Raw genomic sequence first — 25148 nt, forward strand, 5'->3', positions numbered from 1 at the left:
GTTTAAAATTATGAACTTTTCCCCTCTGTGTATAGGTCTTTGGTATGTTCTGATACTTTATAGCACTGAATTAAATACATCATTTTGAAGCAATATTGAAGACAACTTTACCCAAGTAAACTTACATGTTTACTTTTTTCTCTTAGTTAATACTAAGATAAGCAATATATAACTTGCTACTGATGCACTTATCTGTAAAAAAAACAACAATTGTGACACTACAACCTATGCACTCTGTTTTTAAAATGCAGATACGTTTTTAGTCAAGACAGTCACTTTTCCAAATTGCATCTGACTGCGGATTTTAAATATTTTCTAGGACATAATGTTTAAAATAATGAGTGCTGCGGTGGCCTAGAGATTGAGCTCCCATCTCACACTCAGGAAGCTGTAAATTTGATCCTAGTTAGAGGCAGATATTTCTCTCTCTGGGCACATTGAGAATATATCTGCTGAACAGAACTCTGCATTTGGGAATCTGGCCATTAAAACACTCTCCTAGTTCCATTCAATTGGCCAGACTCCACTCTGCAAGGGATTATGGATTCATTAAATGAAGGTGATGATGATGATGTTAAAATAACAGAAACCTGGGTGCCATCCTAGATACACTCCTGATATTTTCCCGCAGACTAGCAATGATCAAAGTCTTTTTGCTTACAGTCTTTTTGGCAACTGCTTCCTCTTCCCCTTCCGAAGATGAATCTGAATCTGAATCTTCGCTGCTACTCTCTTCTTTAGTTACTGTCTTTGTTGGCTTGGTGCCGTTATTCACACCCAGATTAGCTGAAACACCCATATAAAAGCACAACATATTGAAAGACTGAATATAACCCCCCCCCAACTTATATTACAACCAACCAAAATGGAAATGATTCTAGAAAAGGAGATGTTCAACTGAATCATTGAAGAGGGCTCTGCTTTCTACCTTTTCTATCAAACGTTAAATGACCACTGAGTGATAGGTAGGAAATAAAATATCCTGATTTAAAAGTTTCTTTTAAGCATCTGGTTGAAACGATTTTGTCCATGCTAGTGCAAATGGGCAGTCTCAATAATCTCAATATAAGATACTCTGTGCACAAGCTATATCAATTAGCAATAACACATGAAAGTGTACTGAGATTGTCCTGATTTAAATCTTCTGAGAGTTGTTTTCTACTCTTGAATTCTCAGTTTTATTGTTTCAGATATGGGAAGTTGTGAAGAAATACAAACAGACTTTCAACCAAGTATTGCAGGAAAAGGATTAACTAGAACATATAGAATGCTTACAATACAACTAAGGTGGCACATAGTTATGGGAAGTAGTATTCCAAATATTGTGAACTTGTAATGTTGCCAGAATAATATATAAATGCATCAATAAAAATTTAAAAGCTATCATTTTTCACTCTTGTGCCATATCTCATTTCCTTCTGTATTAGGTTAATATGGGTAGGTGCTTATTTTACACTTTTTAACCATTTTTGGAGCTTGTAAGGAATAACATACACTGTTCTTAAATGATACCCATGCCATTAATGTCCCAGCCTTCCAATTTGCTTTGTTTTCCATAGCCCTGCTGTTCTGTTCGGGTCTCTGTGACCCGGAAACAATGTTTGAGACCCTGTAAAAAATTTTCCCTGCATATCTGAAACTTGAAATTTCATGACTTTGCATCATTTTAGGAGTTCTTTCTATGAAATTTTTTTTTGAGGGGGTGGGGGGCTTAGTTTTTACTGGGCAAAAAAACTCACACCTGTTCTGTTCCCGGGTCAATATGACCCAGACCGAAAATGATTTATTTTAGGTACTTAAATTTGGTCTTTTTGAAAACCTTTTTCACTGGGAAACTAGATTGAACATTTCTGCACACAATGAAATGAAAATTGAAATGAAAAAAATAATGCTTATATTTTTATTTTGCTCATAAAAGCCCGCGCCCCTGGTTTTGTGAAGTACATGATAGCCAGACAAATAATGTTATGAAAGAAATCCATTTTACTAAAAACAAGTATGTAATTTTGAATTCACAAGCATAATTTATATATAAAGTGAAAAAATTATGCACAGGCTGGTAGGGGGCTTTTCAGGGCAAAATAAGCAAATAAGCATCAATTTTTCAGTTCAATTTTCATTTGGTTGTGATCAGGCATGTTCTTTTTAGTATACCAATGCCAAAGTTATTGAAAATATTTGGAATTAGGAGCCTAAAAAAATATAAAGCCAAGTACTTGAAAAAAATGGGGGCGGCGGCGGCCCTTTTATGAGCAAAATAAACAAATAAGCATCAATTTTTTCACTTCAATTTTCATTTCATTATGTTCAGAAATGTTCAAACTAGTAATCCCACACCAAATTTAGTAAAACTGTATGCAGTTTGCAGGCTAAACTATCTATAAATTGAAAAGAAATTCCCCAAAAGGGGGGGGGGGCAGGCTTTTATAAGCAAACTAAAAATATAAGCATTACTTTTTTTTCATTTCAATTTTCATTTCATTGTGTGCAGAAATGTTCAAACTAGTATCCCAGTGAAAAAAGTTTTCAAAAAGACCAAATTTAAGAACCTAAAATAAACCATTTTTGGTCCGGGTCATATTGACCAGGGAACAAAACAAGTGTGAGTTTTTATGAATAAAACAGCAGGATTTACGATGTAGCAGGTTTTAGGATTTAGGCATCTATTTCCCCTTTTCATGGACCTATCTTCTCAAAGTCAATCATCTGAATATTGTCCTGAATGGTTCATCCCCACTGGTTCTTACTTTTTATGGCTTGTGCTGCTTCTTCCTCCTCTGAGCTCTCGGAGCTGCTCTTGGGATCAGGAACTCTTGGAGTGCCTCTCTTGGTTTCTATGGTCTTTTGTTTTGAACTTTGCATGACAGTCCTGTTAAACAGATTTTATAAGGATGCTGAATTGGAGTTAATAAGGCTTTCTAAGACTCTCAAAATGTATTCAACATCAGAAGCATTTTCTTTATTGCGGCAGAAATAAAAGCTGGCATTTCTTTGCCTTACACACACACAGACACACACACAAAACTTGATCTGACTTGATACAGTTTGATCATTTTCTCAAGAAAATATGAGGCCAGCAGGCTTCAATTTTAATATTAAAAATATAATTATGGCCTCATATTTTAATATTAAAAAGAGCTATACACATCCTATGAATGACCATGAAATTACAATACAAAACCTAAGCCCAGTAATAATCAAAACTGCAAGAACATATTATTAAGCCATATCATACACAAAAGAACAACTAAAATGAGTTAGCTAAACGTATTCAGTACAGGATCTGTGACACATTATTCACAAGATCAGGCCTGTTAAACCAAGTCCAAAAACAATTAAATAACAATTAAGTATAGCTGTAAGGTAGCCACAGGCAAAACATATCTAACCACTCTCCAATAATAAACAGAAAAGCTTACTTTTTCCACTGAGTGATGATCTCTTTCAGAGACATATGAGATGCTGGGAAAGACTTCTGTACAGGAAGAAAAAATATTGAACCAGTATGATTAAATCATTTTATTATACAATCTTTAGTATAAAAACTGGATTAAAGTTACAATTCTAAACACGCATCTATTAAGGACAACTTTAGTCCTTAAAACAGAGGTGGGTAATTAATTTTCACAAAGAGCACATAGGAAATTGGAAGTGTTGTGGAGGACGGCTACTGCCCCTGATCCTTTAATATTCAGACTAGAACTTCCCCATTTCCCATCTTTTACTTTTCAACAAAACAAAACAGTGAATGGTTGTTGGTTTCCTAATCTGTAATTTGATGGGTCAAGGAAAAGGACAATAGTAATAGGGTATTAGCCACCAAAGACTTAATTAGAAAAAACTGAATGCAACAAGGTTACATGTATGACTTTTATAAAAGTCAACAAAAATCTTCATTTTTCTAAAAAGAAAAAATTATTAAATTTGTGGGATTTAAATGTCACTCTTTATATCCTTTTAACTGACAATAGGCAATAATTGTCTACATGTTATGGATCACAACTCAAATAATCCCAAACCTATTTAAGGAGTTGGAATACAACAACAACAACAACAACAACAACAACAACAACAACAACATATTAGATTTGTATGCCGCCCCTCTCCGAAGACTCGGGGCGGCTCACAACAATAATAAAACAATATAACAATGTACAAATCTAATATTAAAACATATAAAACCCCATCATTTAAAACCATGCAACACACACATACCAAACATAACATATAAAAGCCTGGGGAGATGTCTCAGTTCCCCCATGCCTGGCGATACAGGTGGGTCTTAAGTAATTTGCGAAAGACAAGGAGGGTGGGGACAGTTCTAATCTCTGGGGGGAGTTGATTCCAGAGGGTCGGGGCCGCCACAGAGAAAGCTCTTCCCCTGGGGCCCGCCAAACGACAATACACCCGGAAAACCAAAAACTTCTCCAATCTCGTGTCCTCAGATGTTTGAATATGGTTGTTGTTCATAAATGTAAAGTAGAGCAACAATAAATACAAATTAACAGCACTGATAAATTAATTAAAATAGTTGATAGCTTTTTAGCTAGGACAATGATAAAAATCCTTCTACAAATTCTGATAACTGCTAATCAAATCACTGCAGGAAATAGTAATGTTTTTATCATTCTTATTCTCCCTCACATTAATAGTTTTTTGAGCAGTAGTTACATTTCTTTGCATGGCTATCTAATACAATTATTATACAAGTTCATATGGCTAACATTTTTAGCTATGTATAAATGAACTGCATATGTCAGTGATGGCTAAACTTTTTGTTGTCACGTGCTGAAAGCAATGCCCCCCCCCTTGTGTATGCCCCCACCTGTGCTCCCCCACCATGCCCCGTTTGGGCCTAGTAGGCTTCCCTGCAGCCTTCCAGCAGCAAAGCTGGGCCATGGGGGAGGGCACTGCCCTCCCTGTACCGTTTTGGACCTAGTAGGCCTCCCTGCCCTTATAAGCCATAATGCAATGGGTGCATGCCTCCCCCGCACACCTTGTCATTCTGTGTGCTACCTCCTGCCCCGATTTCCCACATGAGCCTCCGCATATGTGCTGTAGAGACCCAAAAATCAGTTGCCTGGCAGTAGGCGTATGCCCATGTGCAATGGAACTCAGCTGGGGTGACAGTTCACGTGCTTGCAGAGAGGGTTTGGCGTGTCATCTATAGAATGTATGTCATAGGTTTCCCATCACAGTTATACTTGTCCATATAAAAAAATCTACATTAATAGTTAGCAATAAGGGCATAAAGAATCCATTTATGTTGTTTGGTTGCCAGATTTAGATATGCAGTTCAAAAATAATACATCTGAAAATTTTAGCTTTTGTTACAGTCTTATTTATATAATTCAATACTTTCTCCCAGAGGTGGGCTGCTAAGGTTTGGAACCATGACGTGTGCTTGCCCCCATGGCTCTGAGTGCTAGCAGAGTCCAGCACAATTCTGCTACCTGCATAGGTGCAGTAGCAGAATTGCGCTGGACTCCGCTAGCACCTCTGCTTTCTCCCCAAACCTAGTACAGTGAACCCTCGAGTTTCGCGTCAAGGATCGCGAAAGGGCTATTTCGCTAGTTTTCAACCCGGAAGTAAACTCCACCATCTGCGCATGCGTGCCCTTCCACGCATGCGTAGATGGTGGAGTTTCCCCGCCGGGCAGAGGCTTCCCTGGGTCTTCCCCCTCTTGCCCCGGTAAGACCCCAGCGGCGGTGGGCTGGAGCGCGAGCTTGGGGCACCCTAGCTCCGCTTCCCAGCTGGGAAGCGGAGCCGGAAACAGCGTGGGCGGGCGGGCGGCGCGCGCGAGCTTGGGGCAGCCTAGCTCCGCTTCCCAGCTGGGAAGCGGAGCCGGCAACAGCGTGGGCGGGCGGGCGGCGCGCGCGAGCTTGGGGCAGCCTAGCTCCGCTTCCCAGCTGGGAAGCGGAGCTAGGGTTTCCCCAAGCGTGCGCGCACCTCAGGCGCGAGCAACGGGGTGGGCGGGCGAAGGGCGGGCGGCAGTGGAAGTAAAAACACCATCTGCGCACGCGCAGATGGTGTTTTTACTTCCGCACCGCTACTTCGCGAAAAATCGATCATCGCTTGGGGTCCTGGAACGGAACCCTCGCGATGATCGAGGGTTCACTGTATATGTAGAACACTGCAAAAACATATTTTAAAGAAGCATTACAGTAGTCCCTCACCTATCGCTGGTGTTACGTTCCAGACCTGGCCGCGATAGGTGAAATCCGCGATGTGGAATTTATCGACTGATAGTACTTATTTAAGTATTTATATTGTAATTGTTTGGTAGGTTTTCATTGTTTTAAGTGTTTATAAACCCTTCCCACACAGTATTTATTTTAGATACAGTATTTAAATACAGTATTTACAATTTTAGTTTTTTTTTTTTTTGAAAAACCTGCCGATCGAGTTCGGCGGGCTGTTTAAATCTGCCGATCGACTTCCTCAGAAACCCGCGATGAAGTGAAGCCGCAGTAGGTGAAGCGCGGTATAGCGAGGGACTACTGTATACACTGCTCAAAAAATTAAAGGGAACACTTAAACAACACAATATAACTCCAAGTAAATCAAACTTCTGTGAAATCAAACTGTCACCTTTGGAAACAACACTGACTGACAATCAATTTCACCAGCTGTTGTGCACATTCAACTTTGTACAGAACAAAGTATTCAATGAGAATATTTCATTCATTCAGATCTAGGATGTATTATTTGAGTGTTCCCTTTATTCTTTTGAACAGTATTTATTTATTTATTTATTGGATTTGTATGTTGTAGACTCCCCAACAGAATGCTGTCATATAGTTGACAAAGTTTTGGCATCAAAAGACCTATAAATGTTTTATGCCGCTCTATAGGAACTCGTCTATTCCTGAAAATTTATATGTTATCCAACTTTTTAAAAAGCACTTTCCATGTCTTTTTTCACCTTTGATAATGTATTTTTATCTTTGTGTTTAATTTTCTCATTTTTGTTTTCTATTTTAAACACCAATATAAGAATTTAAATTCTAATAAATTGTCAAAGAGCCCATAACTGAATCCAAGTTCATTTTGTTTCAAACAAAAGTTTCTGCTAAAAGAACCCCCAAGACTACGGCAAGGTTCTGAAAAGTACCCACTAATTCTCAACTGGCCCTCTATCTTAGCATCCTTACCAGAGCACATAAATTATGCTATGAGCAAACTGACAGCTGCAAGGATTTTTTTTTAAAAAAAAAATTGCCACAAAACACCCACATCTGTGGAGGAGCTAAATGCTATTTTTACAGAAACACATCTCCCATGCAACTCTGAGTGGGCAATGCCAACATCAAGGGAGAAGATGTGGGGCCCACTGATGAGTGGAATTCGTGTCAATGTGCAGATTTCTTCTCAAAGTAATTTCCTGCTGGTCAAAAATCTGTTGTAACCATGGCATCAATCTAAGTGCATTGCAAATCCTGTAAATTACAGTTTATTCAATAAAATACTCAGTACTTAAGAGATCAATGGCTTGCAAAATCTGTGATGTCACTCACCATTTTTATTGATTTCTGTATGTTCGTCCCACAAAGCAGGGCAGTGCACAATTCAAAAATATCTCAAAGAACTGCTTCAGACATTACCCATTACAGTGACTCCCAAACTGCACACATAGAAGCCTAAAAACAGGGCCCACACAAAGCCTGAATTTTTTTCCAGTAAGTACAACTCCACTAGAAAGTGGTTTCAGCAAGCAATTATGAGTACATTATGAGTCATTACCCTTAAGACACCCTTTTTGCAGGTTCAGACTCTGATGCACAACAGGTAATTGTGATCAACCCGTCTACAATATAAAATGTGACCCTTTGCAGCAAGTATTCAAAATAAAGACTAGATACAACAGATCTTCAACAGACAAGAAGATACACAAATATAAATGCATAGAAGTTGAGGACCTCAATAAAACTACTGAAATTACTATTAACCAGAATTTTCTATGAGCAAACTCACATGCTGACAGTGTTTAAAAATTACTGCAGTATTTTGCTATGCTACGCTGTCAACCAATTCAAGCTATATAAATAATTTGAAAGACCACAATGTTTTCAAAAGAAACACTAGAAATGTCTCTTATGCCTATCTCAATCAGATGTAACTAACTATTCTTTATCACCTCTCTAAAGTTAAAATTGCAACATAAACAACCCTTATTATAAACAAAATTTAGAGTGGTTTCACAAAAGCTAAAGAGAGCCTGTGGCCTACTGTATGTGTGCACAAATACAGAGTCAAATTTTACATTATTAAGACTTAATATTTTGAGACATGTCTTGAGACCCACCCTAATCTCTTTCTTCCTTTATGCTTCAAATGTATTGAGAGATACTTTATGTCAAGCCCACTTCTATCAAGCTCTGTTACAGAGAAGAATCCTGATAGATAGCAGAGTTTAATCAACACAATCTGGAGTGCACTAATCCTGCCAGTTCCAGCTTTCTGGAAAAATATTATGGGAGACATGAAACCCTTCAAGTTACCAGGCCCTAGGTAAAACCAGCACCTTGCATCATATTCAGAAGCAAATTCACAACCAGTGCATCTCATAAAGCAGAAGTGTTACATGGGCATACCAAGGCATACTCATTACTGCTTGTGAGGCTGCATTCTGAACTAGTTGAAGCTCCTGGGTGGTCTTCAAGGCAGCCCCATGTAAAGCTTGTTGCTGTTGTCAAACCCTACAGTGACCAAAGCATGAGCGACAAATGATTTGGAAAGTGCAAAATGAGGCAGCTATTATATTATCTGAGCCATCCTTCAGAAATGGCATAACCCAAATCCTAAAAGAATTGCATTGCTAAAAGATTAGTGTCTGACAAGTAATGCTGGGGTCAGCATTACTTATCAGACAGTAACCTTTTAGTAATGCTATTTAAAGATTCAAATGGTTAGGTTTAGGACTCCAAAACTTGAGGAAACAAGTGTTTCCCACTATGTTCTTACCCCCAAAAAATGAGCCTTTTAAGTGCAGGTCTTGTTCTTAGCCTTCTGATGCAAGAGGCTGCATCCTATGTGGGACCACAAGAGACAGTTGTAGCCCCTAGGCTATTTTCCTTGAAGACCACGTTGGCACCGATGTCACCTGCCCAATCATCCATAGATTGACTATGACTTTCATCATGGTATCTCTTTGTCAATGTTAATTTTAAAAAACACAAACCATAGCAAGTTATTCATTTTCTTTGATTTGCTTTCAGGGATGGTCACTTGCTACAAGACCCTAAAAGCACACAATATATATTGTAAATAAGTAAAATACATAATGGAAAGCGCTTTCAAATTATTTCTTGTTTAAAAACCACATTTCCCCCACTTAATGCTCTATTAATTCAGCTAAGCGTGCCTAAAAAGTAAAGTGTGTGACTATCTTCGAAATCGCTTCCTACCACATAGCTCCCAGGGATGGATAAGGGCCCACAGAGTTGGGTCCTGTCAGCTAAACAGTGTTGGCTGACGGGTCCATGGGGGAGGGCCTTTTCTGTGGCTGCGCCAACTCTCTGGAAACAGCTACTTCCTGAGATCTGGACTTCCCCTACTCTAATGGCCTTCCAGAAAGCTGTAAAGACCTGGCTTACCTGGCAGGCCTGGGATCGTCGACTGGATGGGGTACCAACGAGACCTGGCCATAAATGGTATGTATGGTTTTTAACAGTTGGATTTAAATTGGTTTTTAAATTGTTTTTAGAGGTTTTAATATTATCTGTATGTTTTAATTTTTGGTTGTGATCCATCTAGAGTCCCTAGGGCAGTGATGTTGAACCTATGGCATGCGTGCCACAGGTGGTGCGTAGAGCCATATCTACTGGCACACAAGCCGTTGCCCTAGCTCAGTTTCACCATACACGTACATGCTGGCCGGCTATTTTCATCTTACACAGAGGCTCTGGAGGGGCATTTTGGCTTCTTGAGGGTCTCTGGGGTTTTTGGCCTCCCCAGGCTTCAGGAAAGCCTCTGGAGCCTGGGTAGGGTGAAAAACGGGCCTACCAGGCCCACCAGAAATTGAAAAACAAGAGTGTCTCTTGGGAGGCAGGGAAGGCCATTTTCACCAGCCTAGGCATTGAATGATGGGTGTGAGCACTCATGCATGCACGCACAGTTTTGACACCTGAGGAAAGAAACGTTCACCATCACTGCCCTAGGGAGATGGGCGGCATACAAATTGAATGAATAAATAAAATTTGTACGACCCATTAGGCATTCAACCTCTTCAATATAATCCTTATCCGGAGAATGTGCCTATTCTGATCACGACCCTAAGCTTCCTAGGAGAAAGGAGACTGTTTTTCATCACCAAGAGTAAAGTCTTCCAAGTAGCTATGAAAAAGCAGGTCAATGTTAGTCAGGGGTCCCCAACCTTGGCAATTTTAAGACCTGTGGACTTCAATTCCCAGAATTCTCCAGCCAGCTATGCTGGCTAGAGAATTCTGGGAGTTGAAGTCCACAAGTCTTAAAGTTGCCAAGTTTGAAGACCTCTGGTGTTAGTGATGGTTTCCAAGCCCTGGTGGTGAAGGAGAGCACCATTTAAACCGTAGGTTTGAATGAATGAATACCTCCACTTAACTCCCTTTAGAGTGCCTTCCAAATTTTTTTAAAAGGGGGGGGCAGGAGGGGGAAGACACAATAAACTAGGGCGCCAGAGTGCCCTGTTTCAAAGGTCTAGAGAAGCGACTTGCGAAAGGAATGAAAGCAAGGGTTCCACTGCCCAGTCCCCCATGTTTCCTTCCAGCCACGTGGGCCAACGGCGCCGTTACCTGGCCACTCTGCTCCAGCAACTCCTGGGCTGCTCTCTCGTAACCCATCTGGACCAGCTGCTGGTGCATCAGAGCCAGCAGTTCTTTCTGCTCCCGCCCAGCTGCCGACATGGTCTCGCCGTGCGACCGCCCGTTGGTGGGTGGGGATGGGTGGGGGAGAGAAGAGACCCGGGAAGCGATAACTTCTATTCCACAGGCATCACTACGGCCCCAGGCCCCGCGTGTGGAGCAGGTAGCGGACTACGCACATGCCCCCAAACTGCCTGTGCCTGTGCCCTTTACCCGTGCACCAGCGCGGACGTCACTTCCTCTTCCCACTCATACCGGTCCTCGGGCTTCTGGGAAATGTAGTCCGAGCGCGAAAGGTTCCTCGGTGTCTCACTTCGGCGTGTCTTTTTTTTTTTTGAGAACAAAATGGTGAGCAATTGAAACGATAACACCAGGATACGGATTATTTGGGAAGGTGTAAAATACCTTGGTATTTGTTTTTCTGGAGCAACAGGAAGAGAAACAATCAGTATTTTCTCTCACATCTGAAATCTTAACGGGAATAAGTCTCTTGCTACTTTGCATTGCAATATGAATGTTACATTTTTATTAATATTGCTTCTTCATTGCTTATTTGACCCCTATGACAGTCATTAAGTGTTGTACCACATGATTCTTGACAAATGTATATTTTATTTTATGTACGCTGAGAGCATATGCACCAAGACAAATTCCTTATGTGTCCAATCACACTTGGCCAATAAAAATTCTATTGTATTCTATTCTATTCTATTCTATTCTATTCTATTCTATACAGTGCTCAAAAATAAATAAATAAAGGGAACACTTAAACAACACAATAGAACTCCTAGTAAATCAAACTTCTGTGAAATCAAATTATCCACTTAGGAAGCAACACTGATTGACAATCAATTTCACATGCTGTTGTGCACATTCAGCTTTGTACAAAACAAAGTATTCAATGAGAATATTTCATTCATTCAGATCTAGGATGTGTTGAAGTGTTCCCTTTATTTTTTTGAGAAGTATATATCTTTAAGGTTTGAATATTTTTTTCTATAACTTTTTATGGTTACATAAATTATTTTAAAATTTTTATTTATTAAATTTATATGTTGCCCATCTCAGTATCCACATATCCAGTATCCACAAATGTATCTTTTCTTTTATGTACACTGGGAGCATATGCACCAAAGACAAATTCCTTGTGTGTCCAAGCATATTTGGCCAATGAAGAATTCTGTTAGTAATGCATAAGCATGTAATGCATAATTATACTAAGCATAATAATGTTAGTAATGTGTAAGCGAACCATGGTGCCTACCGTCCCTGTTCTACTATCCTACTGTCCAAATTTAACTATATCTACTTGCTTTTGTTTATGCTTATGCTGTTTTGACAAATGAAAAAAATAAATTAAAAATAAAACAGAGATTCAGATGAAAATTTGAATGAACAAGTGCTGTTGTCAGTCTCCATGCTGCTTGCTAGTTATCGGCTGCCATAGAAACAGAAGACTTAGGTATTTGGGAGGGGGAGAAACAATGCTGAAGGGGATGTCTCTGTATATGTCTGATTAGGGAGGAAGGGAGGAAAGTTCTCATCTACTGTGCTGCTGAATGCTCAAGGTCAACCCCCCCAGCATACCAGATGTGATGGCTCCACCTGAAGATACATCCCACATGACATCCTGAGGAATAGGGATTGGATGGTCAGCCCCTGTCCTTGAGAGAGGATTTGGGGATGCTTTCAATATGTAATTTTCTCACTTTTAGCCTCAGAACTTGCTTTCATCTTGATTGATTGATTGATTGATTCATTCATTCCATCCTTCTCCTTTGACTCAGGATGGCTTACAACATGTTAGCAAGAGCACTTTTTAACAGAGCCAGCATATTGCCCTCACAATCCAGGTCCTCATTTTACCCACCTCGGAAGGATGGAAGGCTGAGTCAACCTTGAGCCGGTGATGAGATTTAAGCCGCTGACCTACAGATCTACAGTCAGCTTCAGTGGCCTGCAGTATAGCATTCTACCTGCTGCGCCATTTGTTGCTGTCTCATTTGTTGGCTCATTTGTTGCTGTCAGTTCATACATAGTAATAGTGCCTTTCTCTATAAACATGGAGTTGGGGTTTTTCTTTCTTGAGTTTTGAACGGAGGTACATCTGACAGCTGTACTGTATGTGCGGACCAACCAACAGTGGCTGAGCTCCAATTAACTCACCAGTATTAAGTTCACACTATATATATTAATGGGTGAATTTACATATCCTCTTAAAAATGAAAACCAAACTAATCACATGTAAATGGTAATATAACTGATTACCAGATTTGCAGAAATAAATGCAGCTAGTTATAGGGAGAAGCAATATACACAAACCATTAAAAAACTACATTTCACTAGTATACTCAATATCTCTGTGAGTAGCATAAAAATGAACTATGGGAATTTACATTGTAAATGAACCAAACTCCAACATAGTTGAGGGGATGAGACTGTATATATGCTCATCCTCATATTGTTTCCCCATGCATAAGAACTTGTTTGGGGAAACATTTGATTTGATATTCACTCTCCTTGATGGACATTATCTAAGAAGTAATCTGTTCTTCAGAATTAATATAAAAATCAACAGAATCTGAAGAGATACAATTTCCAGGAAGGCAGGTCAAAATAGGCAAGAAATTGGTAAGAGAACCCTGATCCACTAAACATCCACTTTAGATGAGTTCAAGTCCCCAGGATCAGATATTTTATATCCAGAGTTCTGAAGGAGCTGGCAGACGTGACCTCGAACTACTGACCAGAATTTTTTAGAGCTCTTGGAGCACAAGGGAACTGCCAGCCGATTGGAAAAGAGCTGATGTAGTTCCAATCTTCAACAAGAGAGAAAAGGTGGATCCAGGAAACTAAAAAGCAATCAGCATGGCATCAAAGCAACATCTAGTTAGAATCCTGGGAAAGATAATTCGAGTCTGCAGAGAGGGGCGGCATACAAATCTAAATAATAATAATAATAATAATAATAATAATAATAATAATAATAATTGTGAGCATCTAGAAATGAACAAGGCAATTACTAGAAGCCATCATGGTTTAGTTAAAAGCAGATTATGCCATACAAGGTTTATTGACTTCTTTGATAAAGTAACTTAGTGGATCAGGGTTATCATGTGGAGGTGTCTATATGGAACTCAATAATGAATTTGACAAAATAGACCATTCTTGATAAAATAGAAAAATGTGGGATAGTGCCACCACCGGATGGATTCACAGTTGCCATGTAGTCCGCAATGGAATTATATCTACATGGAGGAAAATATGCATTGGGTTACCTCAGGGTTCTGTTTCGGGGCCAGTATTCTTTTAACATCTTCATAAATTATCTAGATGGGATAAAAGGAGAGCTCATTAAATTTGCAAATAACACCAAGCTGGGGAAGAATTGCTAACACTTTGAAAGATAGACTCAAGATTAACAGATGTGAGCAAGGGGCCCTACACCACAGGATGTGAACAAGGGGCCGTACACAACAAGATGCAGTTCCTTTAGAGAAAAGCAAGTCTCTGTATTTAGGAAGAAAACCAAAATACACAGTATAGAACAGAGAGTACCTGGACCACCAATAGTAACTATGAGATAAATTTATTTATTTTATTTTATTTATTTATTTGTCAAATAATTATAGGGTGATGATTTGTACATATTAAACATTAGATAAGTAATGATAAAAAGTAACAAAAGAAGACAATAGTACAGGGATGATAGGCACAATGGTGCACTTATGCACACCCCTTACAGACCTCTTAGAAAGGAGGAGAGGTCAATTATAGATAGTCTAAGGTTAAAGGTTCTGGGGTTAGGAGTAGAAACCACAGAATCAGGTAGTGCGTTCCAGGCGTTGATTACTCTGTTGCTGAAGTTGTATTTTTTGCAGTCAATTTGGAGCGGTTGACATTTAGTTTAAATCGATTTTGTGCTCATGTGTTGTTGCAGTTGAAGGTGAAGTAGTCGTTAACAAGGAGGACATTTTGGTATATGATTTTATGAACTATAATTAAGTCGGAACAGAGACGACGGAGTGGACCCCCATTGAAGTATGAGCTAGCAGAGTGCTACCTCTGTTTAAAAGGCTAATGCAGTCCTAGGATGCATCACCAGACGGGTAGCATCAAAATCATGACAAGAGATAGCATACATTTTACTAGTGAGGCCACACTTAGAATACTGTGTCCAGTTCTGGTCACCATAATACAAAAACATAGTAAGATCCAAGAAAGAGTGCAGAGAATTTTTTAATAGGAAAGTGAACACAAGAACAAGGGGGCACAATCTGAGATTAGTTGGGGGAAAGATCGGAAGCAATGTGAGAAATAATTATTTTACTGAAAGAGTAGTAGATGCTTGGAACAAACGTCCAAACGACGTGGCTGGTAAATCCACAGTAACTGAATTTAAACATGCCTGGGATAAACATATATCCATCCTAAGATAAAATACAGGAAATAGTATAAGGGCAGACTAGATGGACCATGAGGTCTTTTTCTGCCGTCAGTCTTCTATGTTTCTAAGAGCAACAAAGATGATAAGGGGTCTGGATGCTAAATCATATGATGAACAATTAAGGGAACTAGGCAGTGAAGGACTAATGTCTTTGGCACTACCAGTGTGCCTTCTGAGGTCGTCGTTGGCGTGCATGCCCATCAGCATGAGATTTGGTTTCTGCACATGCACAGCAAGCCAAATCTCGCATGAGGACATGTGGTGAGTGAGATTTCAGCAATTATCACCGATATTTTTGCTTCAGCGCATGCACAGAAGCAAAAAATTGGCATAAATCGCCAAAATCGTCACATGAGATTTCGCTTGCTGTGCATGCGCAGAAGCCAAATCTCATGCACGGGTGCAGGTGCGTGCATTGGGGATTCACAGCTGTGTGCGCATCCCAAAAATCTCCACCGGAGCGCAGCACCTGACCATTCCGGTAGCAGGCCATCTCTGAAACTACGGATGTCTAATCTAATGGGGTGATATGATAGCTGTCTTCCAGTACTTGAGGGAATGCCACAGAGAAAAGGCAATTGACTTATTGTTCAGGGTGGGACAAGAAACAATTCATGGAAGCTCATTAAAGAGAGATCCAGCTGGGATGGGCTGCTGCCTGGACGGGGGGGGGAACGCAGTGGGATAGCGAAAATGGAGCTCCACCCCAGAGCACCCAATTTGCACTGAAAGATGTTGAAAGAAAATGCATAGCCACGGCCACAGTTGTGGTAGTAAAAATTTTGGTAGCCCTTCACTGGATCCCACCTAGAACTGAGGAAAACTTTCCGCACAGTGAGAACAATTAATAGGTGGAACCGCTTGCCTCCAGAAGTTGTAGGTGTACCGCCTCTCGGTATTTTCAAGGAAAGATTGAATAACCATTTGTCTGGAATAGTATAAGGTCTCTTGCCTTGGGCAGGAGGTGTCCCTTCCAGCCCAATGAATCTATGATTCTAGATCAAAGATGTGTCTAGTCCATCATTTGGTTCCTGCAATATAACCAGGGGTGGGCTACTGCCCGGACTGGGGTGGGGGTGGGAAAGCAGTGGGGCAGCAAAAATGGAGCTCCACCCCAGAGCACCCAATTTACACTGAAAGATGTTGAAAGAAAGTGCAGAAGCCACGTCCACAGAGTGATAGTAAAAGTCTTATTTGACAAGTCCACAAAGAGAGCATGGATAGAATAGGGTTATTCCATTCACGCTCCCTCCCTTCCTTCCCCCTTCTCTCTCTCTCTCTCTCTGTATGTTGCTTGGAAGTTAAGTTAGTATTGACTCTTGGCAATTGCCAAGAGTCTTGGAGAGTTTTGAGAAGTGGTTTTCCATTTTCCTAGGGCCAAGAGAAAAAATGTCAATCGCAGGGTGATCCTTGCCTAAAACAAGACCAGAACTCACAGCCTGGTGACTTAAAGCCAGAAGTGGATTCCTATCAGTGCGGTCCAGGGCACATGATCCAGTGAAAGCCCGCCAATGATGCAATTTTGGTGTGACGGCTCCAGTGCTGTCTTTGCCAGTCTGTGTGCTCCGCCATCTTTTTTGTTGGTAATTATTTTGCAATTTTTCGGCTCTCTGAGCATGCGCAGAAGTAAAATTGTCCCTCTGAGCATGCGCAGAAATAAAATCCCACAAGGGGATGTACACTAGTAGGAAAGGTAAGAGGAACCCGCCCTTGCTTAAATCACCATACTAAACAGTCTCTCTCATTCGTATTCCCCTTCTAACCTCCATCCATTCAGAGAACAGCATTATGTATGAATATGAAATGCTCAATATGAAGTATGAATATAAAAAGCTAAAAAGCAACAAAAGGACAGGTTTGCAAATGCTTGTTGCAGGTCATAGTTTATGGATTTGCCTCTGATCATCAAATTCTATATTATCTGTTCTGAAACAGATATGAAACAAAATAATGCTTTGGGGTTTTTAATTTTAATTTTGCAAAATACTTTGGAATTGAATTGCCAAAATTGTAGAAACTGTTCACCAATAAGGCAGAATAGTTCTGTATGTATGAGGTCATTTTGAATTTTTCATGTTCTAAGAGAGCATTCACTTCTCACAATCATTAGATTATGTAGGATGTTTGGGGTTTTTTACTCCTCACCTGAAGAGCATATAGGTTTGTACATAGATAAGCAATATCTCTTTCTAATTTTCAATCCTAATTATGGTACTATTGGTTATCAGGAAACCAGTCATTCACAAATAACCTCATTTCAGTGTACTGTAGACAGTCTGTTATTTGAAAATGTTCCTTAACTGTAGATAGTCTGTTATTTGGAAATGTTCCTTAACCAAATATAACCGAACTCCTTATTTACATTGCATGTAAATATTCAGTACTTTATGTAAATATTGTTCTATGTTAATAGCACTTCCTCATTTCAAAATAGCTGATTATACTGTATATGAACACTTATACCAGACCATCTGACCATCTGATCAAATAAAGTTAGTTTTGCAAGCAGGAAGTTTATACATAGTTATAAACTATAGAGCAATTAGATTGTGAAGGTGCTCAAGTTAGCATTTTAAAGGATAATATTGACTGTGTTCAATCTTGGCAAAAAAGATGATACTATTTTAGACATCTAATAACACCCAGAGAAGGCTTCTTTAAATACAGGGTATATGTATGTTTGTATGTGTGTGTATATACAGTATGTATTATGTATATGTAGTATATATATACAGTATATGTATATATTTATTATTTGGACTTGTATGCCGCCCAACTCCCAAGAGACTCTGTATTATATGTAGTATACTACATACTACATACCACATGTATACGATATACATATACTATATGTATATGTGTTGTCTGCCTGCCTGCCTGCCTGCCTGCCTGCCTACCTGCCTGCCTGCCTGCCTACCTACTACCTACCTTTCCAAAGTTTCCAATACATTTTTATGTAGGTATATGTATGTGTGTGCGTGTGTGTTTTGGGAGGAAGCTATAAAATACTTAGTTTCAAAAGTCTTATTTATTAAAAAAAGTTAATAAACTTGTTACATAAGTTTGCAATATTGAGACAGAATATGCAAATTGCACATAGAGGAATCATAGTTCCATTTTACAGAAAAATGTTTTTCATGCATAAGATTCATGAGAACATAATTTTCAGATCTTAGCACTATTGCATAAATTATTCCAAACCATTTGTTAAAAAAAAAAAAAGTAGGCCTGAAACTTTGGAGAGGTGCTGTCAATCAATATAATGACTAGGCTGTAGGATCAGATGGTATGTGGAAAGCAAAATGTCTTCAAAGAAAAACAAGAAAGTCTACTTGCCTTTTGAAAAAGCACCTTTGGGAGAACCATGACCTGGAAGACTGAGAATCTCTATTCATGATCAAATGATATGATTTAAGATATTTGTGCATGAAGATTTTGTTCCACTTTGAAAGAAACTCTAGAAGTATCATGACCATTAGCTGAGCTGATATATTTTCACTTCAGCTGAAATTATTGCAAAATTCAGCAGCAAGACCATGCCGAGAAATTGAAAAATTCACAAATTTTCATGGAGTGGGAATGCATAGATGGCAAAACAACTTTGATTTTTTTTAAAAGACTTTGTCTAGCTTTGTTGCTATGTTGAAACCATTTTTGGAGTTTTTGGTTGAAATTTAAATAAAATTTTAACTTTGGGATTTGACAATTATAATTGTCTATTATTTTTTATTTCTATTTATTTACTTTATGCTAAGGGTTCATTTAAGAGCAAAAGGCTATTGTAGTTTATATACTGTATTTTTTGGAGTACAAGACACATCTTTTTCCTCCCTAAAAGAGGCTGATAATTTGGGTGCATTTTATACTCTAAATGTAGCTTTTTATTCAGCCCTAACTAGCTGCAAACGATCTTCCTACCTCTTGCCTTGCAGACTCTTTCATTGTTTCTCTCTGCAAATAATGTTTTCCAAGCTCTAAGTCCTTGCAGGATTTTTTTCATTCCTCTAACTTGCTCCAAATAAGTTTCTTTCCTGCCCTAACCAGGTGCTAACAATATTCCCAATCTCTTACCAGCTTGCAAGCTCTTTCATTGTTACTCTTTGGGAGGAGTGTTTTCCAAGTCCTATGTCTTTGCAGGGTTTACACACATACACACCACTAACGCATAATGGCATACATTTTATACATTTTTAATACTACTTGATTACATATTTTCTTTACAAAGTACAGTACTTTACAACATTCTTTGGATGGTTTACAATGTCAGCATTGGGTCATCATTTTATTGATTTCAGACTGAATCAACCTTGAGTTGGCCAGGACTGAATTTAGGGCAGAGTTAGTCTGTGATATTACATTCTAACCACTGCACCACCTGGGCTCAAAATGCATTACAGTATAGAAAAGATAATACTTTGATGGCAAAATATAAGATGCATCTAGGCATATGTGCCTGTTTCCATGATCCACGCCACAAACTTTAGGTGCCACAAGATAGTAGTAAAAACAACAATGCCAACTCTTAGCTGCCATCCAGCTGCCATGTTTGTTTGTAGTCCTGATCTGGCATACATAGTTTTTTTTCTTATTCTCTGTCAAACATTTTATCCTCAAAAACAATACTATATATTATAAAGGGAAGAAAATAGTATCTATCTGGGTGCCCTCTCAAACCTCACTCCCTTTGATTAGCCATGCTGTTTTGGAGGACCTGATTGGGGGAACAAAGTATCAGTATGGATCTGAAGAGTAGGAACTGAACAGTTCCTTTCTCTGACTGCTACTTAGCAACATTTTAATCACTGCTTCCTGTTTCATTTGCCCATCTTTTCGTAAGAATACAGAAAGACAGCAAAATCCTATAGGAAGCCAACATAAGAGTTTCATTATTTCCTGATAGTGGCAGCAACAATAAATTGCATTATTTCTGGAGTTAGGAAAAACTTGTTTACCAGGCTTGTTTTCAGTATATGATGGTGACTTGGTGTTTTATTATTAACAAAGTCAGATCATATTTGTGTGTAGAATATTACTGTATTGTAATATTTGCATATTGTCACTAGATGGTGCTGTAATGTTGCTTCCATAGCTAGAGCATGAAACAAAAAAGAAAATCTTAAAAAAACAGCCAATTCTCTGTTTAGTCTTTATGATGGGAACGGTATAGTGATGGGCTCCTACGGGAACGGTCAGGAACGCAGTTCCGGTAGCAAAATTTGGAGCTCCACCCCAATTTGCACTGAAAGATGTTGAAACAAAATGCATAAGCCACCCCCACAGTGTGGTAGTAAAAATTTTGGTAGCCCATCACTGGAACAGTATATAACCTGATTACCTTACCAACATGCCTACATTTTGATAGTTTCAATAATAGCAAAAAGGAAAATGAGAGGCAGTGGACAGAAAACTATCAGTTTATTTGGTCTGTGCTATCATTATGATGCAGAAATACTAAAACACTTGAGTTTTATAAGAACTGTTCATTTCTTTCTCCATTACAACTTTATATAACATCTTCATTTCTACATGAGCTATCATTTGTTTTGGTTTGCTGTAAAACTCATAATGTATTTTTAAAAATGATTGGAATTTAAAGCTTGGGGGGAGTGCTAAACTATTGCTAAACTAAGCAAATATCGAAGCATTCTATGTCTTTTGGTGAGAGTATTAAAAGAAATCGAGGCGTTGAGGATGTACAGATTGCATCTCATTTTTCAGACTGTAGACGGCCTTCATGAAAATTGTTGTTAAGTGAAAAATGTCCTTTTTTGCTTAAAGCTCATATTAAAGAAATGGCACTCCAAATCTACATTTCAAAGCCAGTTGAGCCCAGGAGGCTTACAGCTTCATGAATGAATATCCATCAACCCATTTTGTCAGGGGGAAACGACATTACAGTTATGGATCTCACTTAAATGGACGAAACTGAGAATTTTCTTGACCTATAGTTACAGGCACAGAAGGCGTTTGAGTGCTTTTATAAACATGGCAAATAATAAATAGAACTATTCAGCTCAGCAAACATTTGCATCAGTATAAATAGGAAAGAAAACTGCCGTGATGAAACTCTGGCACAGAAGGAACACCGCCGGGCAATTATCAAAAGGTGAGAGTTTAAATTCATGTCGTTTCAACCGGAGACAGACTATTTGTCCAATGTATTTTTGGGAGCAGGCAATGTCCCTGCACATGGGTTTCAAGATCCCAGATTGTTAGATAAGTGATTCAATGCCAGGGGTGGAATAGCAGGAAGTGGATCAGGTGAGCTGGTGGATAGAGATACAGTGACCAAGAGATCAGTCTGAAGACTAGTCATTATCTTCAATCTCTGGGGAAAGTTTTTTCTTTGATTTTGGCCTGGTACTTTGTAAATATTCATCCCTACTTGCTGCATTTCATTCTTCCAAGGTTTAATAAAGTATTGCATTCACCAGAGCTAGCTTTTGATTAGAATCTTATCAGGAGGCTGGATAATTGTTATCATTTCTTTCATGTTGATATATGGGAATGATCAAGTTTTAATGTTACCCTCAAGAACCTAAAGGCCTTGAGAATTCTTACTCAGTAAGATGAGGAGGCATAAGGCAAAATCCCTGTAACCTATTCAGAACAGAAACTGAATATTAATTTCTGCTACTTTTCTACACATTCACGAGCATTTTACAGCTTAAGCAGTATTTTATAACTATGGATTTTTCATTATTGACTCAGGTTGACTGAGCCTTCTATCCTTCTGAGATGAGTAAAATGAGGGCCCAGATAGGGCAATATGTTGATTCTGTAAATCGCTTACAGAAGGCTGTAAAAGAAGCGATATATAAGTTGTTCTGCCAGACTCTCTGGTAGGAGCCTCCCAAAAATTCAAAGGTACAAATTTCAGACACACACACGTTTTAAAATTCAAAACAATGTTCTTTATCACAAAATTCAAAATAAACTAAGCACTCTTTTTTGTACTGCAAAGAGCACTCGTCCCAAAACAACCTGGTAGTTTGTACAAGTCCCTTATCAGTTCGTAAGTACTTAGCTTGCAGCTGTGAAGAAAGTCACAGCCCTTCTTCTTCCACAAAGTGAAACACACTTTGCTCTGTTTTGGTTTCAAAGTGGTGAAAAGTCAACAAACAAAGGCCAGAGTCAGCAAGACATTCATGAAACACAACGATCAGATAATTCTCCACAACAGCCAAACCCACACGCTGATATTTATAGCAGCAGCACTAATTACAGCAGCCCCACCCAACCACAGGTGGCCTCATTTTCTCTTGTAATAATCCTTTAGTTGTTGTCTCCTATGCATCACTCTACGCATGCGTGGATGTGTCATTAATTCTTGTTCAGAATCCAGAGATGATACAGATGATTGATATCCTCCTGGGCTGTCTGCCAAACTCTCCTCCTCCCTGTCACTCAGGCCTCCTTGGTCAGAGGAGACTTTGTCGGCAGATTCCACTGGGAGCAAAATAGGCCTGCAGCATGTGGATCTCTCCCCCACATCCACCTGCACATTCCTTGGGGCAGGAGCTGGGCCAAAGCTAACCACAACAATAAGTCTAAATGCTATTGCTATTGTTATGGTGGAAAATTCCAAACAATTTTTGATGCAGAGAAATGAGCAGTTGAAACTTCTCGGTTCTTGGATATAGTGTTGCCAGGCTACCATATCTGGGCCATAATAACCTTAGATGGTGGCAAATAGAAAACTAGCTTTTATCCCCAGTCATGAAGTGATCACCTAGTTTTCTGCTTTCCAGACCTGGCAGGCATATAATCTACTCCTACAACAAGGGAGTCCTTTCATTCCTAACTATGATAGGTCTTCACTTTGAGGGCAGAAAGTGAAGAGGAACTAAAGAACCTCTTGATGCGGGTGAAGGAGAAGACTGCAAAAGTTGGCTTGAAACTCAACATTAAGAAAACTAAGATAATGGCATCAGGTCCTCTCAATTCCTGGCAAATAGATGGGGAAGAAATGGAGGTAGTGACTGATTGCTCCAAGGTCACCGCAGATGGAGACTACAGCCAAGAGGAACACTATGGCAAATCTAGACAACATACTAAAACACAGAGACATCACCCTGCCAACAAAACTGCGCATAGTCAAGGCTGTGATTTTCCCAGTTGCAATGTATGGCTCTGAAAGTTGGATCCTAAGAAAGTCTGAGCACCAAAGAGTTGAGGCTTTTGAACTCTGGTGCTGAAGAAGACTCCTGCGAGTCTCTTGGACTGCAATAGAATAGAATAGAATAGAATAGAATAGAATAGAATAGAATTCTATATTGGCCAAGTGTGATTGGACACACAAGGAATTTGTCTTTGGTGCATATGCAATCAAACCGGTCAATCCTGGAGATCAACCATGATTGGTCTTTACAGGGCCAGATCCTGAAGATGAAACTCAAATACTTTGGCCACCTAATGGAAGGAGTCAATGGAGAAGAACCTAATGCTGGGAACAATTGATGGCAAAAGAAGAAGGGGACGACAGAGAATGTGAATGAGGTAGTTGGATGGGTGGAGTCACCGAAAAATTCGGCATGACTAGACTTTCAATCCTGGGCCTAGAAAGCTTAGAACTAAGACGCCTTAAACATGATCTAAGTATTGCCAACAAGATCATATGCTGCAAAGTCCTGCCTGTTGGCGACTACTTCAGCTTCAACCACAACAACACAAGAGCTCACAACAGATTTAAACTTAATATTAACCGCTCCAAACTTGACTGTAAAAAATATGACTTCAGTAACCGAGTTGTCGAAGCATGGAACTCATTACCGGACCCCATAGTGTCATCCCCAAACCCCCAACACTTTACCCTTAGATTATCCACGGTTGACCTATCCAGATTCCTAAGAGGTCAGTAAGGGGCGAGTACAATCGCACTAGAGTGCCTTCCGTCCCTTGTCCTATTGCTCTCCTATATCTCCTATACCTTTCTTCTATTCCTATATCTCTTCGTCTGTTCTTTCTTAGATATATTTTACTATGAGTATATCCTCTATAACCCCCATTATGTATTTTACTATGTGTATACCCACTAAAAACCTCATTATGTATTGGACAAAATCAATCAATCACTCAATAAATAAAAATAAAATAAATAAAATGGACTCTGGGGGATGGTAGAGAACAGGAAGGCCTGGAGAAACATTGTCCACAAGGTCATGATAGGTTGGACACAACAACAGCACTAGAGGTCTCCACATTGGCAAACCGAGATATTCCCACACCAGGATTTAAAGAGTTCTCAAACTTCTAGAGGGAACTTCCCAGCAGTTGTCTTCCCCTCTATACATCCAGCTATCCACTGTGGATTACATCCAGATGTTTATGTTACTTATTAACTTGAACTCTGACTATTCAACTTAGTTCTCTGTCGGGCGCTGAGTGAAAGTGCATTTAATTCTCATAAAGTGTTCTTAATAATCAACGTAATCCCAGTCTCCCTTTCTTAGCCTAAGAAATAGAATGTTGTTGTTCAGTTACTAAGCCATGTCCGACTCTTTGCAACCCCATGGAGCATAGAAGGCTAGATTCCCCTGTCCTGACAAAAAGGATTAGGGTTGACATGGTAACAGTGTTTTAATATCTAAAGCGCTGCCACAAAGAAAAGAGAATCAGTCTATTCTCCAGAGGACCTGAAGGCAGGACAAGATGCAATGGATGGAAACTAATCAGGGAGACTGTTAAGTCCGTGCAGGAATGAGACAGCGTAGTCTGTGAACCATTAACAATTTATTGGAACAAGTTATAGTCAACTGGAACTAGTAATACAACAACAACATGGCTGTGCCTGGCAGCTATTTATATCCTTGCTGCCAGGCTGAGCCAACCAATCCTGTCTCAGTATTTTCCCACCCAAG

General features: G+C 39.4%; 2 protein-coding genes across 2 annotated transcripts in view; one reads left to right on the plus strand and one right to left on the minus strand.

Moving 5' to 3' along the window:
• Positions 1-11094, minus strand: part of TCOF1 (treacle ribosome biogenesis factor 1) — a 56698-nt gene extending 45604 nt beyond the window's left edge. The window contains exons 1-4 of the mRNA XM_070739064.1: positions 10773-11094; positions 3420-3475; positions 2748-2869; positions 662-786 (exon numbers count right to left, since the gene is read on the minus strand). Of these exons, the coding sequence (XP_070595165.1) occupies positions 662-786; positions 2748-2869; positions 3420-3475; positions 10773-10883 (414 nt within the window). The 5' untranslated portion in view covers positions 10884-11094. The remainder of the gene's footprint in view (positions 1-661; positions 787-2747; positions 2870-3419; positions 3476-10772) is intronic.
• Positions 1-25148, plus strand: part of CD74 (CD74 molecule) — a 119204-nt gene that overhangs the window by 79958 nt on the left and 14098 nt on the right. The window lies entirely within an intron of this gene.

Source organism: Erythrolamprus reginae, chromosome 2 (assembly GCF_031021105.1).
Source record: "Erythrolamprus reginae isolate rEryReg1 chromosome 2, rEryReg1.hap1, whole genome shotgun sequence".
Classification (NCBI taxonomy): domain Eukaryota; kingdom Metazoa; phylum Chordata; class Lepidosauria; order Squamata; family Dipsadidae; genus Erythrolamprus; species Erythrolamprus reginae.